Source organism: Mus musculus, chromosome 1 (assembly GCF_000001635.26).
Source record: "Mus musculus strain C57BL/6J chromosome 1, GRCm38.p6 C57BL/6J".
In the NCBI taxonomy this organism is placed as follows: Eukaryota; Metazoa; Chordata; class Mammalia; order Rodentia; family Muridae; genus Mus; species Mus musculus.
In genome coordinates this window covers 14177459-14195618 of record NC_000067.6, presented here as the reverse complement: position 1 = coordinate 14195618, position 18160 = coordinate 14177459, and the positions used below count along the sequence as shown (strand labels likewise).

Below are 18160 nucleotides of genomic sequence, written 5' to 3'. Positions count from 1 at the left end.
AAAGCTCATCTGAAAAAAACGAGACTAAAATAACACACAAAAAATCAAACAAACAAACAAACAAAACACCACAATGATAGAAATCATGAGAGCTCAGTGGTAGATCATTTGTCTAGTACACACAAGGCCCTGAGTTCTTCTCCTGCAACTCTGTGCATGCTCACACACACACACACACACACACACACACACACACACACACTTACAAACACACATAAACATATGTGGGCTTACAAACACACATACATGTACATAAACATACAGAAGAGAGAGACAGAGGCAGAAGGACAGAGGTACAGATCAAGAGTAACATAGGTGATTAATTATTGTCACAGGCTTGTCATATATTGTTGAAGGAGGGGAAAGTCATCCTAATCTGGGTATCTTTGCCCTTGTCTGTCCCCTATGAGAATGTAAGCTTCACAGAACATTGAACAACTTGGGATCAGTGACTTAGTGGAAGGGTATAGCAAGGATGAGAGAAGCTTATCTGAAATAATTTCTGACATGTTGAGAAGGAATCAGTCTCGTTTATCATTTTCGTGTGGGTTTATGTCATTTTACAATCATATGATAATCTTATTTTTGTAAACTATTTTATACTAATGGTGCCATACAGTAACATTATCAATTTGCTTCTAATTAGATCTTTTCTCCTGACTCAGCCTTGCCAAAGAGATCACATAAAAGGCTATGTTCAGTAGTATCAATGTGCTTGGTCCATTGTTAAGAAGTACATAGGGAGAAAAAATACATAAAGGAAATGGTGTGTTCCCCACAGAGATTATTATATGGCATGCTACCCCAAAGTTATCCTCAGATGTCTCCATGTTAGCTGTCTCCATGTCTGTTAGATGCAGAGTTTTAGGAAGGCTGAAAAGAGTACTTGACAGGCTCTTGCCTGTAACAAGGGCTCAATAATGGCAGCTACTGTTACTCAAAGGGTGACTTATATGAAGGACATCAGAGGACTCGCAGAAAGAAAGAAATCAATAAAAGCTCACCATGGGCTCTGTTACAAGCTGTGGACAAACCTATCACGGGGAAGGAAGGGCTGACAGTACCTGCAAGAGTGGCCATTCCTGATTGCGCAGAAGGAAGGGACTGTGCTGTGAAGCTTCGGGTCATGGCAGAGGTTTTCAAAGGTCTGGCTTCACTGGATTGCACTAGCCACTCCTAATGTAATTTTTCTAAGGTACCAATTAAGTGAGACAGAAGGAGACTTATATTGGCATTGCTTCCCTAACCCCCAAGGCCTGAAGTTGAGAGCACAGTATGTGTCCAAACCAGGGTTATGTGAGTATTCTAGCACTGAGAGGAAGATCATGGCACCCCTCGCATCCTTTCTCTTCCACTATCTTGCTTGTCTTCTCACTTCTGTGTACTTCATGGCTGGGATATAAATAGGCTCCTCTAGACATTATTAATAGCATGCAGGACAAAATAAGAGAATTCAGAATTTGTGTTCTATATGTACTCTAGTGCTGCTGTCATGGTTCATAGAGAGTATGTAACAAAGTCACCATTTATTGATACATAATACAGTATTTTTCCTTAATAACATAAACTCCCAAACATATCTGTGGCTCTAATTCTGGAGAAGGCAATTTATAGATAGTGGAAATATGAGTATGAACAAGTATGAACATCATACTTTCCCTTTCAGGTTGTCAATGATTTGGAGCTTACTGGGCTCCGCAGACTGACAAGAATGGATCTGGTGCGCAAGCTCTTAGCAAGCCCTACAGACTGTGTCTTCTAACAGAAGGCTCAGGCAGGCTGGTTTGGGGTGGTGGGTCTCCAAGCTGACTGCTACTTGGAAGAGAATGTATTTTATGAGAATCCCCTCAGAGGGCCTACTGCCCTCAGGGCTCACTGATGGAGGTGACGACGTGCCCCTTCCTGCAACTCACAGGGAACCTCTTCCCCTTTCAAGTGCCTATGTCCGGTTCTGCATATTTTTCTTTCTGGAGTCAGTAATAATTCCACAGCAGAGAACGCTGGTTTAAGAATTACTGTAGAAACTGGCCAGCTAAGGCTACCCTGATGAGAACCTGTTTATTCTTTGCCGCATAATCCCTTATAATCAAGTGAGTATTTCTTCCCAGTGTAAGATTCTCTGACTCGATAAGCTAACTGAAGTTGACAAACTGGACTCTTTGAAACTTCTAGACTTGAAAGTTTAGCCCCACCCAACAAAAAAGAGGAAACTTACATGCGAATATTTCTATAACAACTGTATTAACATATGGTTTTCAGCTAAAGGTGAATCTAAGGACATAAACAGTGAGAAGCACAACTTGCATTCGTTGCAAAGAGCTAGAAAGCATGCAAGCTTGCTGCAGGAAAAAAGAACACCTTCTTTAAAATATCTCCTATTGCCGCTTAAAGCTTACCATTTTAGGTACAAACACGGCAAAGATGCTCTGTGTAAATTAAAGTGTGCTGTAAAACCCTTTGTAGATATATTCAGATGGGGCTCATTTTCCTCAGGTGGCAACAGGGTAAAAAGAAAGTGACTACAGAGAGGGATAAAAGGTCCCCTGGTCTGGGTGTTTTTCCAGAGTCTGACAGCAAGTCTGTGGTATAAAGAATGGTTCTTAGGAGAAAGTAATTATTCACAGCAAGCCTTGAGTCGGTGTCACTGTGAAAAATTCCTCTCTAGTACATACTCACAGCAGGAAAAATAGATCTAAAAGAAAGGAAACAAGACTTACAAAGAACACTGTCTGCTGCCAGTAACAAATTATGTGTGCAAAAATGATGGGCAAGCCCATTGAAAATCGAGAAATCGGTGCAGCAGTAAAACAAAGCTTGCACTGAAGAGTGGCCTGCGATTGACTTAACCAGGGGCTTTCATTAAATGTGCACTGAGTCTCTTGTCAAGCGGTGTGGGTAAGAATTATTCTGTCCTTGAACTTGTCACTTTAGTCTCCCATCACAGTGTTCTGAGGTGCATAATATAATATAAAGTGCATGCAATAACTACTGACAAAATTACATACTATAATGAGAAGGACACTCAGGCACTAACACGTCGCCCTGTGCTGTAAAAGGCCATAGCTTTCTTACTAACTGAATAATAAAAGAAGCTGTATATGATCATCAGCCTTTCCATACAAAATCAGTGCTGTAGCATCGATTCACTGAAACTCCTGGTGATGTTGTACAAGCTACATCTAGAAAGTTGTATAGCCCAGCAGCACAACACGAATAGCATGTGTGAAGTCCCCCAAAGTTCATTACAGATGGATCTTGCACCCAATTGTAAACCTTCATTGAACTTGTAAGGAGAAATATTTTAAGTATTGGTATCATTAGGTTAAATGTAGCTACATCATAACTGTTAATTAGATTCATCCATTAACATTAGAGACATGATATGGAAATGTTTTAAATAAGCCCACACTGTCTTAAAAGTTTATTTTCAGTTCTTTCTGACTTATAGTAAGCAAGACTTTTCACCCTAAGGTTGAGAGTATGGATAAAGGCAGGTAGTTTTAATCATGTGGTAAAAGGAGGTATTCATGGTGAGAAGAAAGCCCAGGCCAAGAGAGACACATATGTATTTATTAAGAATGTGCCTCCAAGTAGTCACGGTCTTCATGAAATCCCTCTGAGACTTGGAAATCCTCATGCTGAAGTATTATTAAATTGATATCCTATTTTAATTAGCAAAATTTAAAGGTATTAATACAAAAATATTTAAATTTTAAAGTGTTTTTCCATCTTCTAGTTGTTAATTAATATGGCAGTGCTGGCAGGGGTTTTTGATATTTTAATGATCATAAATATCTACCCCAAGTATATCATATACCCAGCACAGAGTTTAAAAGCTTCAACTTATCTTTTGCCTTAACATGCCATCTGTAGGCACTTTCCAGTAAATACTTTAATCTCTATGTATTTTATGGCTATTAGTACAAACAGATTCGGAACAAAATAGCAAACAGCTTACCTTTGTTAAAGCTGCTATAAATCAAGTCCTGGATTTCTAACCCTCATAATGCAAACATAAATAGAGCAAAATTCCCCTTTCACCTAGGTAAGCCCCAAAACAAAGGGCAGGCACAAATATAGTCAAAAGACTATCCCAGGAGTGCGAGATAGTAAGAAACAGATAGAATGTGTGGCTTGGTACAAACTCAATAATGGATACTGTAGCTGCTCTTGCCAGTTTCTGAGAAGTCCGTCTTTGAAGTCCATCTGCTTTTTCACTGGCTAGCACACTTGTGCTAACATATTTCTATCAAAACAGTTAATTGAAATTGAATATTGATTTAGCATATGCATCGAGGCCAGATCATTTAGAGCAGGATTTTAAGGATCGGTATTTTCTGGGTTTGTTTTAACTCTGCATCTTCTATGTCCACGCATTCTCCGACAGGAGTGGGGGCTAAATTTCAAAAGTCCCTTGTTCTTCAATGCCTCAGCAGCAGGCAACATGCAAGGAAGTTATAAATGTCAATGGCATGTCCCAGGTAGACGTTAGGTAGGTTCTTGCTAGCCAGTGCCTATATGAGAGGGCTGTTGATCTCATGTCCGTCCTGTCACCAGGGGTTGGACTTGTTCTGTGAGGCCAAGGTAAGGGAGTGCAACATGGGCTTGGGCACACCTCTGGAAAGCCACTGGACTTGCACGAATATCTATAAATACTCAACATCTCAACTGGGCACACTTCTTTAATAGACAGAAGAAGGCAAGGGAGAAGTTAGCTCACCTACTTTCTAGAGCATAGGACCTCAACCTGTCATGAGATAATGAGAAGCAGGGTCCTTCACCTTTTCCATCTATGGGCTTTTCTTGGGACTACCTCATTCCCTCCTCAGACTTTCTGAATCATAGCTGTTCTTGGGAGAGCACACGTCTGTGGTACTCATTTTACCATGTTTTCCCAAAAAAGTTATCAAAATATCTAAGGACTTAGAAGTTATGGCCAAAAGTCACCATGGAGGAATCACTCCCTCAAAACCTCTCACTCTCATACTGCCAACACTAGTCAGCCTGAAAGACCATCTCTATGATTCAGACTTCCTGTGAAACCAGTGTGAGCAGATCTGGGGGCGTGGGGAACTTGTTTTGTGGGGTTGTTGACTTGATTGGTTTTAAGGTTAAGTACTACTGACAGTTTGTGAAAATACAGCTCAATGACCATTGCTGTGGCTTTCTCTAACACCCTTCACTACATATGGATTTCCATAGGTAGATATATGAGGGATACTTTTTAGCAACTTTGAGATATCAAAGGTCTCAAGCAAGTGTCCATTTTGTTCCACAGGGAGTTTCTATCTCTGAACATAATTGTCTAGTGGCAGATAAAAAAGGGACACAGAAGCCAGGGTTTATTTCCTCAGCCTTGGCCATTTCTAGCTAGTCTCAGTAAGTATTGCTGGTATCAAGATGTAGTGACATATGGGGACTGCCAAGATGGCTCAGCAGTTAAGAACACCTGTTGTTCTGGAAGAAGATACTGACTTGGTTCCCAGAACCCACATGGCAGAGTACAGCCATATGTAATTTTAGTTCCAGAGGATCGGAGTCCCTCTGCTGACCTTTGCAGACACAAGGCACACTCTGGTACCCATACAAACGTGTAGACAAGACACAAACATAAAAGTAGAGTAAATATTTCATTTAAAAGGGGGGAGTAATGATAGCTAGCCATCCAATGACTTCTTCCCTTTTAAATCTAGGCAGGAAGGTATTGAAACAATTAGAAGGTAGGACAGTTGTCTGTTTTCTCATGGTAAATTTGGAACACTGACAAACACAATTGGCATAAGAATGTGGGCATGGTAATTCAACTTCTCTGAAGACAGGCTCCTACCATTTTCACACCTTTGCCTTTTGTAGCTGCCTGAGCACGCTATTAGAGCCTCTGTTTATTCTAGGGCTTCAGATTTAGTCCAAGTTTGTATTTCCAGGTTCATGTTCAGAGGTAGAGAGCATCGGTGTGTAGCCAATGACATCATCCTACTTGGCACTGAGAATAAGGCCCATTGTAACTGTCTTAATTCTCTTTATTAATTTTCCTAAACTAGCTTGAATCGTTTGGTGCATTTTTACATAATTATGGTACAGGCAAAAGGCTTGAGGGGACAGAATAACCACTACAGTATCAAAGCAGAATAAATATTTGCAGAAAAATTCTGCCATAAGTTAATATTTTGCATATGAGGCCTGGTTCAAAATCTGAGTTATTCCCGGGGCTTGATCCAAAAGAATAAGGCTGTGGCCCACCCCTAGACACCCAGAGATGATGACGGATCAGAAAAAGGTCAGCTGGATATGCCATGCCAAGAATAAGACAGAAGGGACCAAAAAGGCAGAAAAACAGTGCAGCAAAGACCTGAAAGCAAAGACCTGTCTGCTGGTGGTTGAGTTTTTGGCTCACAGGGCTCTGCGCCAGCTGCCTGCACCCAAGCCGGGTTCTGCGGCCTGGTATGTTGGCTTGCCCCACAGCCATCCATGTGAGCATTTTACAGCCTGACTCTAGGAATGTTCGTGGGCTACAGACTGAGGTCCCCATCAGTGCCTGCACGTTGCTTATTGTATGTCTCTTAGTCCTCTGTAATCCCAGTGGGAGAAAGCAGAGGAAGCAGAAACCTGGGTTCTTTGCTTGTTAGCGTTTATCTGAAAGACATGACAGGTTACTTAAGGGCTGGTGGGCCCATCCCCATACCTCAGACAGCTGCTCTCTGCCCAGCTCAGCCCCTGCTGTTGAGCCATGAGTCCCACCATGTGTGCTTTTTGGTTGGTGGTTTAGTCCCTGAGAGCTCTGGGAGTACTGGCTAGTTCATATTGTTGTTCCTCCTATGGGACTGCAAACTCCTTCAGCTCCTTAGGTCCTTCTCTAGCTCCTTCATTGGGGACCCTGTGCTCAGTCCAATGGATGGCTGTGAGCATCCACTTCTGCCTTTGTCAGGCACTGGCAGAGCCCCTCAGGAGACAGCGATATCAGGCTCCTGTCAGCAAGCTCTTGTTGGCATCCACAATAGTGTCTGGGTTTGGTGATTGTAAATGGGATGGATCCCCAGGTGAGTCAGTCTCTGGATAGTCATTTCTTCAGTCTCTACTCCACACTTTGTAACTCCTTCCATGGGTGTTTTGTTCGCCCCTTCTAAGATGGTTAGAAGTAACCACACTATGGTCTGTCTTCTTCTTGAGTTTCATCTGTTTTGCAAATTGTATCTTGGGAATTCTAAGTTTCTGGGCTAATATCCACTTATCAGTGAGTGCATAGCATGTGTGTTCTTTTGTGATTGGGTTACCTCACTCAGGATGATGCCCTCCAGATCCATTCATTTGCCTAGGAATTTCATAAATTCATTGTTTTTAGTAGCTGAGTAGTACTCCATTGTGTAAATGTACCACATTTTCTGTATCCATTCCTCTGTTGAGATGGTAACTTAACCTGTACTCTTGGCCTTCCTATTTTTTCCCACTCACAGTGTGCTGGTTGTCAGTGTAACATGCTAAAACCACATGCTCACCACATGCCAGGTGGACTTTGTCACCTGGTAAAGACACAATAACTTATGTGTGATTGAGTCTCCTTCCAGACCATGGCCCTCTGACATGTCAATCATTTAAGGGTCTGCCTGGTGTTGACATAGAGGGCTGGAGGTTGTGGTAAATGGAGGAGGCTACACATCTGACCTGTAGGCTGGAAGAAGTAAGCACAGTCTCAAAACCTTGGCCTGCTTGCCTCAGGTTCTGGAGGACACACTCCCAGCTGGCCTCCTCTGGCTGTTATCTAGCTCTTTAAAGATTTGGAAATTAAAAAGCAAGCACCCCAAGTGATAATGAATATCTAGTAGATTCTTTGAAAACAATCCTCAGGCTTCAGAGGCCCTGAAATCCAGGGACGCCTTCTGAAACTGGAGAGAGAAGAGGTTCATCCTAGGGACACCAAGTTTCAGGAAATAGGCATGAAGGTGTTGGTTCCAGTTTAGTAGGAAACCTGCTTAGGACAAGTCAACACAATGCTGCAGGACAAGTCAACACATGGCTGCAGGACAAGTCAACACATGGCACGTTGCTGGGCATTGCAGCCTCTTGGTGTTCTCTAGGCTTCTGAGAGTCTTTGGAACCTTTTGTATTTTATTTTTCGTGTGTGTGTGTGTGTGTGTGTGTGTCTGTGTGTGTGTGTGTGTCTGTGTGTGTCTGTGTGTGTGTGTGTGTATGTATGTGTGTGTCTGTGTGTGTGTGTGTGTATGTATGTGTGTGTCTGTGTGTGTGTGTGTATGTATGTGTGTGTCTGTGTGTGTGTGTGTCTGTGTGTGTGTGTGTGTGTGTGTGTGTGTGTGTGTGTGTGTGTGTGTCTGTGTGTGGTATTGGTAGGGGTTAGCTAGGACTTCACAGGTACTTAGAAGATGCTACCACTTAGCCACGCCCAAAGCCCTCCAAATCAAATGTCTTATGTGTAATACAGAGCAGTGATCACATGACTCATTAATTACAAGTGCACAGTCTCAAAAGTAAATGGATGCTTTTCATGGCCTCTCTATACTTGTGCTTATAGCACTAATTTATTGTTCTGTTGTTCATTAAACAGTAATAGGCTTTTCATGTCTAAATGTGCTAACAGAGAACAATTAAGAGCACTCTTGATTTTTCAAAACCTCTTTCTATTAAAATCATTCTACAAACTTCTCCTGATAAGGAGGTCATTGTTGGAGATAGAAGAGGCTTTGTTTTAACCAAGCCTCCTTGAAGATTATCTGCTCCTGGAGGGAAAAGCCTGAAACTGTTGACTTGATTACCTTGAAAAGATACTAAACAAGTCTTCACTTGGAGTCTAACCTGGAACAATGAGTCTTAAATACAGGTAACAAGAGAAACAAAGCGCGGTCCGGAAAACTATGGCAACAATGGCTCATCAACTGTGTTAGCTCACTTCTCAGAGGGTGGGAATTTAAAACTGAATCGGCTTAAGACAGACTCCTTGCACCCTGCTTTCCAGACAAGCCTTCCCATCCCTAGCTATAGAGTCCTCCACCTTAGATTTTTTGACTCTCCCATCCACCCACTTTTTCCACACATCTTTTCCCCAGCTAGTTCCTGACTTTCCCAAGACAGAGAGAAGCTATGTTAGGGGCTGTAGTCTTTTTTTCCTCTTCCGCTTACTGGGGGTGTGGGAGGTTGTGGGGGGGGGGATCTGTTAGTGGTGGTAGGGACATAAAAACTGCATTGCTTGATAAGGATCTGAGATCTCTTTTCCTGATTCAGAACCCCTCTAGAGCTGGAATTAGGTTGTTTAGCAAACAATGATTCTGTCTTCTAGACTAAGACTTAATTGTTAGTGCTAAGTAGCAAGGTGCTTGCTGTATTTCCCTAGAATGACCCATTTTGCAAATGTTCAATTCACAGTCAGCACATAAGGGTTCTGAGCCCTGTTTTTCCTTTTTCTTATCTGAGGTCACAGACCTCAGGAGAGCCCAGAAGGGTTACAGGCCAAAGTCGTCTTCTTGGAACTCTCTGCTTGCTAGGAGAGGGCTGCCTGCAAAATAGATGCCTTGGGAAAAGGTTGGGGGCGGGTCACCTTTTCAATGCTGAGAAGGAACAGCTGGTTTGAATTTCTCTCCCCTTCTGTCTCCTGCTGCCTTCCTCACAAACCCATGGAGAGGAGGATTTGTCCAGAAGGAGCCAGCAGCATGAGGAAACTACCTTCTATTTCTATGGGGTGCTGTTTTGTGGCCTCGCTGAATGTGCTGACTGGCAGAGAGGGCCTAGATTTTACATGGCTAACTTTGTCAGAAACCCGCTAGAGCTTTGTCTGGAGAACCTTCTTCTAATAACAGCTTTTAACTAAAACTCTAATGGAAATAAGTATCCTAAGGTCCATATGGAGAACTGGGTAAAATGGCAGAGATGTGACCCAACATACAAAAGCAAGCCAAGTGTAAGAATTACTTGCTTCTGTGGTGGACACCATCTCTAGTTCTAAATCGCTATCTCCTTATTCATCGCTCATGTTGACAGGGGACTGCTGCTTCCCACCGTCACCCTGGGCTGGGGACACACACAGCAGGAGGGCTGGGGACACAGCAGGAGGAGGGCTGGGGACACAGCAGGAGGATGCTCCCTGCTGTTTCATTATGAACAGGTGCAGAAACGGGGCCCTGTGGAGCGGAGCTCCAGCCCATGATTGTGACTAGGTGTTCTGAATAGTGCCTATCTTAGCCTGCTTACAACAGCATAATAAATCCAGTGCTTACCATGAACATGTAGTGCTAGGAAAACAGTAAAAATAACATGGAAATGTTTGGGAAAAACACACGATATGGCTTGACTATTTTTATTTAGTTTTGAGGTCATCCACGCTTTTTTAAATCCTGAGCATGTGGGTGCATACACACACACACACACACACACACACACAGAGAGAGAGAATAAAACTCACATCTCTCGAGTGAATGGTAAACCAGTAACAGATTTTCTGTCTGGCTCCTCGGCACCCTTGCCTCAGGCCCTGTTGGTGTGTGGTTCGGCAAGCAATCAAAGGTCATAATTTCATTGGCAGTTAGCATCAGGTTTAATTTTTCTAGCATGTTGCATTTACCAAAATGTCTGGTTTTAGTTAGGCCAAGCACTCTCCGAATCAAGCTTTGAGCAGTATTGTGTGTTTAGGTACCTGAGGTTTATGGAACACACATGCTAATTGTTTTCAATCACTTTCCTTTCTAAACACAAAAATGTGTTTTCTGAAGCTGAGCAACAGTAGTCCTTGATGACAGTGCTCATTTCTTGTAGAAAAGGGCCTCCAAACAGGTAAAAATGCCAATTTAACAAGACTGCCGCCTACTGATGGTATAGTTGAAAAGAATACCAATTAAGGTGTTTTATTTTTTTTTTTTTTAATTCACTGCTTTGGGTTTCTTTTTAAAGGTGCTTCTTAAAAATTAACACACACCATTTAAATTGCATTTCAGGAGTGTGACCAAGTCCATATAGATGATGTTTCATCAGACGACAACGGCCAGGACCTGAGGTGAGCGAGCCTTGGTGCCCAGACTGAGTTTTCCTCTGTTAAAAGAGTTTAATTACTCAGCAATTAAGATGAATTTTCTGTTTGATTAACTCCGGGCTTCTCTTGCATCTAAATAGCACATACAACTTTGGAACAGATGGCTTTCCTGCTGCAGCCACCAGTGCTAATTTATGCCTGGCAACTGGTGTCCGAGGTGGTGTGGACTGGATGCGGAAACTGGCCTTCCGCTACAGACGAGTAAAAGAGATCTACAACACCTACAAAAACAACGTGGGAGGCAAGTGGCTGGTGGAGGCCTCGGTGGGCTGGGCCAGGAGTGTACACCTACAAAGTGCCACTCACTCTGGGGCCACACTGTTGGGTATAATAGAATACGGACAGTTTTATCTAACATTAAATTCTACTACAATTTTATAACAGACATAAGACTAGAACCAGCTGCCCTGGCTGCCAAGTGCCATGGGATGGCGGTGGCCTGCAGTGACCTGGGATAGCCTGCAGTGATATGGGGTGGCCTGCAGTGACCTGGGATGGCCTGCAGTGACCTGGGGTCAGCTCCTTGACCTTTTCAACACTCAATGATCCTTCCAAACCAACCTTGTCCACAACACAAGATGGGTTATAACATTGTTCCCTGTCCTGTGTTGTGTTAGCCTGAGTTTTCTCAGCATAGTTCATGATGGTCAAAGTGGCTTAAATATAAAGGAAATAACAATCAGTTAATATAATGGCAGATGCATGGATGGAGCTGTTTCCAGTATGGCTGGAAAATATGTGCATAGTAAATATGTGCCTTCCTCCAGCCAGGAACCAGTCCTAGGTCTGGGGGGGAGAAACATCATTCCATAGAGTCAGACAGCATGCCAAGACACTGTCCCTAACCACCCCAAGGACTGTCACCCACCCTAGAACCAGAAGGGCAGTCAACTCGTCCCCATAGTCCATGGTTAGAAATGGTCCACTGAAAGATGGGGATCTGGGAATGTCCAGGGACACACACAGTCCCTGAAAACTAAGCACACATTTGCAAATGAATGATAATTGATGGTCTCTTTGAACTGTTTCTTCTTTATGAATCTGCATGGTCATGTGGGTGACGATATGGGTTTCATGATCGTTCTACCTCGCAGGTCTGCTTGGCCCAGCTAAGAGGGAAGCCTGGCTCCAGCTGAGGGCTGAGATTGAGGCACTCACAGACTCCTGGCTGACCCTGGCCCTGAAGGCCCTCTCCCTCATCCACTCCCGGTGAGGCCCCCGTGGGCATGGGCTGGGCAGTGGGCATTGCTCAGGCTTGCTTATCTTGAAGACTTATTTGTCAACAGTTCTTCCTTCTCTGTGTTCTCATAGGACGAACTGTGTGAATATTTTAGTAACAACTACGCAGCTCATCCCAGCATTGGCAAAAGTCCTGCTATATGGATTAGGAATTGTGTTTCCAATAGAAAATATTTACAGTGCAACTAAAATAGGTAAGCTCTTTATGGTTTTACCTACTGGTCATCCTTGAGGCCAGTGTGAATGGAAAGACACTGAATGAAGCTTATCTTCAGAATCCTTGTTCATCAGAAAAAGGGAAGGGTAATGGGGAATATCAAATATAACCCACACAGCTGAATGATAAAACTTTGCTGGAGAAGGTAAAGGCTGGGCATTCAACGTACAAATGATTTAACATCAGTTCTGAGCAATTGGATTTAGTCTTTTAGATAACTTTGAACACAAGTGTCTTTGTCAGGGTTTCTCTTCCTGCACAAACATCATGACCAAGAAGCAAGGTGGGGAGGGAAGGGTTTATTCAGCTTACACTTCCATACTGCTGTTCATCACCAAGGAAGTCAGGACTGGAACTCATGCAGGTCAGAAAGCAGAAGCTGATGCAGAAGCCATAGAGGGATGTTCTTACTGGCTTGCTTTCCCTGACTTGCTCAGCCTGCTCTCTTATAGAACTAAGACTACCAGCCCAGAGATGGTCCCACCCACAAGGGGCCTTTCCCCCTTGATCACTAATTGGGAAAATGCCTTACAGTTGGATCTCATGGAGGCATTTCCTCAACTGAAGCTCCTTTCTCTGTGATAACCCCAGCTGTGTCAAGTTGACACAAAACTAGCCAGTACAACAAGCATTTTGTAAGTTAAAGCAAAAGTTAATACAAACCCATACAAAGTGGAAATAAATGCTTCGGGGTAGTTTTCTCTATTTTACTGGAAGTGGGGTTTTGTTGGTTTTGGCTCAATATGTATAAAAAATTGATTTTTCGTTTTAATTCTGGAAAGATAGAAAAAAGAAGCTTCCCACCAGAGAATACACACTTGGGAGGGGCGTCTGATGTGTAGTTAGAATATAATAAACTAAGGAGAAAAAGGATGAGAAGTCCTGACTTGTTCTCAAGAGGAGGAAAGAACTACCCATGATCCATTATGACAACAATATGCAAATAAGCCTCCAGCAGGCAGGCACTGGATGTGGAAAACTGTACTAGCCAATTTGCATATTCATCTTTACATTTTACAAATGAGGAAACATAAGCACCCAGGCTTAAGTTGTTTGGGTAAATGGCTGAGAGCCAAGCCTAGGGTCACTCTAATCTGCACTCCTCTCTACAAGGAGACATCCTGCTAAGTGCCTGGCTGTGTGCAGGGCTCTAGAAGCTGTTGCTTCTGGCCAGGAGGAAACAGAGGTCAGTGTGGACCAGGTAGAGAAGAACAAATAAGAATGCTTACGGAGCAGATATGCTAATGAGGTCCCTGAGTGGCTCTCCTGAGGTGCTCATGAAATGCTGGCTGTGAGCAGCCCTGAGCACGCAGCCCTGAGCACGCAGCCCTGAGCACGCAGCCCTGAGCACACATTAGTGCCCTGGGTATTCACTGTGAGACAGAAAAAGGATGGGCATCCTCAGAGTACAAAGGAGGCTGATGCTGGCTGCTGACTCCATGGAAACACAAAAGAGCAAAAGCAGCTCCCTCAGCTCTGACTTCCAGCTTCCTGTCGCCTTCAAAGCTTTTGCTCAGTGGTCACTAAACAATTATTTGTTTATAATGTGAATTTTCTACCAGATTAAGACATTCCTGGGGCCCTTTGTTTCTTTTTCCCCACAATGACTACAGTGTGCGGCGTTCCTTATACACTTAGACAATGTGTATGTACTCAGAAAATGGGTTTGGATGAAATGGATAAACATCTGTGCATTGGAAGAGGCTGGGGAGGCCATAGAGTTTCTTATAGGCAGCTGGGTCAACACTGCCATGTTAACCAGGAAAACAAGGTTACCGTGACAGGAATGCATGGAGCCTGGGCAGCTGAGCCTACTACCATTTTTAAAAAATCTGCCGATTCCATGTCTAAGAACAACTCATGCTTCTTAAACTAAAACTTTTTTTAATGAAAAATAATAAAAACAAGCTCCTTTTTAAAATAATCTTATGTTCTGTTCTGTTTTTGTAAGCAATGTAGGGATTGAAAGACCTGTGACTATTGCTGACTGTCACCAAGTGAAATCATTGTGGGGGTCACTATCGACAGGCTGACAACTTCAGCTTTTCAATACTTAGTGCAAAAAAAAATCTATATAACCCAAAGTTTGCAATGAAACCTGTAGATGACAGTATACAAGCCAGACTTTTTATTTTTTCCACCAAAACTTCACCCTTAAATAACCACTAAGGAGTTGTGAGATTAGCTCAGGCCTAACCTGTGAAAAGCCCTGGGCCTGATCCCTAACACTATAGTAAAAAAATTAAAAACAAAACAAAGAAAAACCTGTTCACATTTATATAGCAATTTAATATTCCTTTCTATACAAGTCAGAAGTAATTCAGCTTTGCAGAACATGAAAGCATTTTCCCATTCAGAGGAAAAAGTCTGTTTCTTAAAGTGATTTAAAAATTTCACAGTTTAGTGGGCAACTAAAGCATTGAAAGGAGTCTTTGACCAAGGCTGGCCATATTACATTCTGTCAGATGCAAATGAAAGATTTTAGTGCAAAATACAAATATAAAGCAGACATTTGTTTAAGCAAACAAGCAATTTGTTCATGGATATATCTGATCCTCATTTGAAAGAGGTGCAGGCCCTGCTCAGCCATTCATGTTTGAGAACTATCAACTGTCCCTTTGTCCATTCAAATGACCTTATTGGCAACCGAGACCCAGACACCGATCTCCTCTGTGAGAAGAAACAATGCCAGCATTAGCTACAGAGATGTGCTGACAGCCAAGCCCAGAGGAAGGCCTGACATTGGAAAGATAATAGACAGATAACGGTGTTCTGTTGCCTGGATCCTGCTTTCCTCTAGGAAAGCGCTTGGTTGGGTGTAAGATGGCTGGGTGAGGTGGCCACAATCTTGTTGTACTACCCATAAGCATGCTATCCGACAGTTGTTTAAGAGGATAATGTATAGCATATTTTTAAGCAAAGACATTAGGCTTTGTATGTCTTTCTCTTGACCAGCAAGGGTTCAATTACTAAGTTTGGTTATTTTTGTTTTTAAGTCACTCGCACTGATCCTGTATGATTCGGCTTAATATAACAAGTTTATAAGCTAAAATAGACTGCTAGAATTATATGCCTTTTAGTCTCGGCTTGTAGGGAAAGAATTCTTATTATAATTCAGTACACTAGTGTGCACACACATACACTCAGGCAGATGTGCATGGACACACATTCGTATGTTTGTATCATTAAGATCTTTGGAAAAGTCTATTTAAACCAGGCTGCCCAACATTTTGGCTTTGAGACATGGTGTTTCAAAGTTCATGCTATTAATTGTGCAATGGAACTAAAAACAAAGCAAAACCTCAGCACTTCAGTAAGTTTGTGATTTTGTGTTAGGCCACATTGATAGCTAGCCTGACCTCATGTGTCACAGGCCATTAATTTTCGAAAAACAGCCTACACACTGCTAATGAATTCACAGCCTTTAGCACATTGTGCTGTCTTCATGTGCTCAAGTGGCTCGACGTGTTTCCCTGGGTTGGATAGAGCTGAGTCGGAAGCACGGACGCCCAGCATCAAATTATACTTTCTGTACCTTGCTTTTATCCACTAGGAAAGGAAAGCTGTTTTGAGAGGATAATCCAAAGGTTTGGAAGGAAAGTGGTATACGTTGTCATAGGAGATGGTGTGGAAGAAGAGCAAGGGGCAAAAAAGGTAAGCCTCCCCGGAGGATGCTGCCTGCAGCTTCAGTCCTCAATATTGGCTCCTTTTACCCATGGCAGTTTCTTACCACAGACGATGAAATGTGGAGAATTGTAAACACGGGGGGGGGGGGGGGCTGTGAAGAACCCTACAGATGTGAGTGAACTTTTCAAGTGGTAGTTGATCAGAAAAGCTAGCTTAGCATTTTGGCAATGTCCCAGAACCCAGGTGACATATACTGTCCTTATTCCTGGCATATAGGACATTGTCAGGTGACTCACATCTTGTTACCCAATCCCTCTCAAGCATCACTTTGGAAAGATGCTTGCTAACAGTCAAAGCCGGCATGCAAGATGAAATGATTTTCTGTCCCAGAGGGCATCTGCCTTGCTTGGAGTGCTGGAAAGGAGAGAGCCTTGGATATGAGTATAAAAGCTTTCTGGAACCAGCCCCTGTTCACCATTGCTGGTGTGTGCTTCTGTAATCCTATCATTGCTTTAGCAGAAACTATCTCCTTTGGCAATTCACTGTGCTTCTTAAAGGGCAGGACCCCCTTCCTTACCTGACACTTGAGGTCTTCAGAATCTGGTTATAACTTGCCATTCTGGTCTGGCTCCCTCATCCACCCATTCATCTGGTGACCTGCTGCCTTAGTCCATTTTCTGTTACTATGGCAAAATGCTTGAAGTTGGATAGGTTATAAAGAATAGAGATGTGTTTGGCTCAGTTCTAGAGCTACAACTTTGAAGAGTATGGCGTCAATGTCCTATGAGGACCCTCTTGTTACATCATAAGGTGGCAGGGGGCATCCCCTGTGGACACAGGGCAAGGTCTGTCTTCATCACTGTAGAAATTCACTAATGTCACAGTCCTCCTTTTACACATATTGCCTACTCAACATCATGAGCTCAGTCTAACTAATCCTAATTATGGCCAACAGTTCTCACCTTCCATTAATATCACCATGAAAAGTTGAGGTTTCATTTCCAACATGTGAATGTTGGAAGACACATTCAAACCATTAACACCTCTCTTTTGCCACACCCCATCATTTCCCCCAGAATATTTTAACAATATTAAATATTAATAATAACATCCCTTTTGTTATTATCAGGCTCATTTCTCAAAACTCATGCCATGCAAACATCTTGTGTTCTTAGGCTATTTTCCTTTATTGTGGTGCTCGCTTGTGCTTTAAGTGGAAATACACAGTGCAAAGAGTGTGGATGCTAATCTAGCCCACATTTGATTTACAGCTTCATTGCCTGTCCATTCTGTGACTTTGAGCAAGTGTCTTAAGCTTTTCCTTTCATTTTAGCCTCTTTCCCAATGAGCATAATCACATAATCTCTTTGATCAATTAGATTCCTTAAGATTTGTGAGTCTCATAAAGGCAGCAGATGGCAGCTAGGATTACAAATATAATTATGAATGTCTGTTTTGGTAACTGAGTGGGCTCTTGAGGTGAAAAACTTTTGTTTGATACTTCATCTTCAACTTTTTTGTATGTCTCTAAATCTTGGTACAGTTGTACTCCATGTTTCTTGAAGGACATTCTATGATCAGGTGATTAAAGTTCCCTTCTTTCCCCACAAACTCATTCACAGAGGTCTTCTTTCAGAGCCATAATAGGCACAGCAGTTCAGTTCTGCCCTTTTCCAGTCAGTACTAGAAATGGCACACCAAGTCCCAGGTCTCAGATGTAGCACTGACTGCCACGTGTGACATGTAGCAAGCACCCTTTTCATCCATCTCTGAAGATGGCTTCCTTTATCTCAGATGCCTCTGAATTCTAACCAGAGCGCAGGCACTGGCCCTCTATCTGTCAGTGACAGAAGATGCCAATGAGGTGCCTGGTGCTGATGGAAACTTACACACAACTTGGCCTACTAGTGCTTAGTAGGAGCAGCATATAAACCTTGTTGACTGTCCCATCTCACCAGTGGCAAGTCCTGACTGGTCCTGGGTACATTTGTCAGCCCAGAACTAAATTGGAATACCCCAAACTCAGTCCAGAGGGCTGAGGAAGAATG

The 18160-nt window shown here is 42.8% G+C and overlaps 1 protein-coding gene across 15 annotated transcripts in view; it reads left to right on the top strand.

The window, feature by feature from the left end:
* Eya1 (EYA transcriptional coactivator and phosphatase 1) overlaps positions 1 to 18160 on the top strand; it is a 142083-nt gene that overhangs the window by 115417 nt on the left and 8506 nt on the right. For 9 of the 15 annotated variants that reach the window (XR_001780756.2, XM_017315414.2, XM_006495451.4 and 6 more), the window contains 5 exons: positions 10935 to 10993; positions 11110 to 11270; positions 12124 to 12238; positions 12341 to 12462; positions 16039 to 16139. Coding sequence is in view for 13 of the 15 variants with exons in the window: in XM_017315414.2 (XP_017170903.1) it covers positions 10935 to 10993; positions 11110 to 11270; positions 12124 to 12238; positions 12341 to 12462; positions 16039 to 16139 (558 nt within the window). In the remaining 2 variants the exon portion in view is untranslated. Of the gene's footprint in view, positions 1 to 10934; positions 10994 to 11109; positions 11271 to 12123; positions 12239 to 12315; positions 12463 to 16038; positions 16140 to 18160 lie in introns of all 15 variants that reach the window. The other 6 variants (XM_006495452.4, XM_011238346.2, XM_017315381.1 and 3 more) reach the window with 2 other exon arrangements.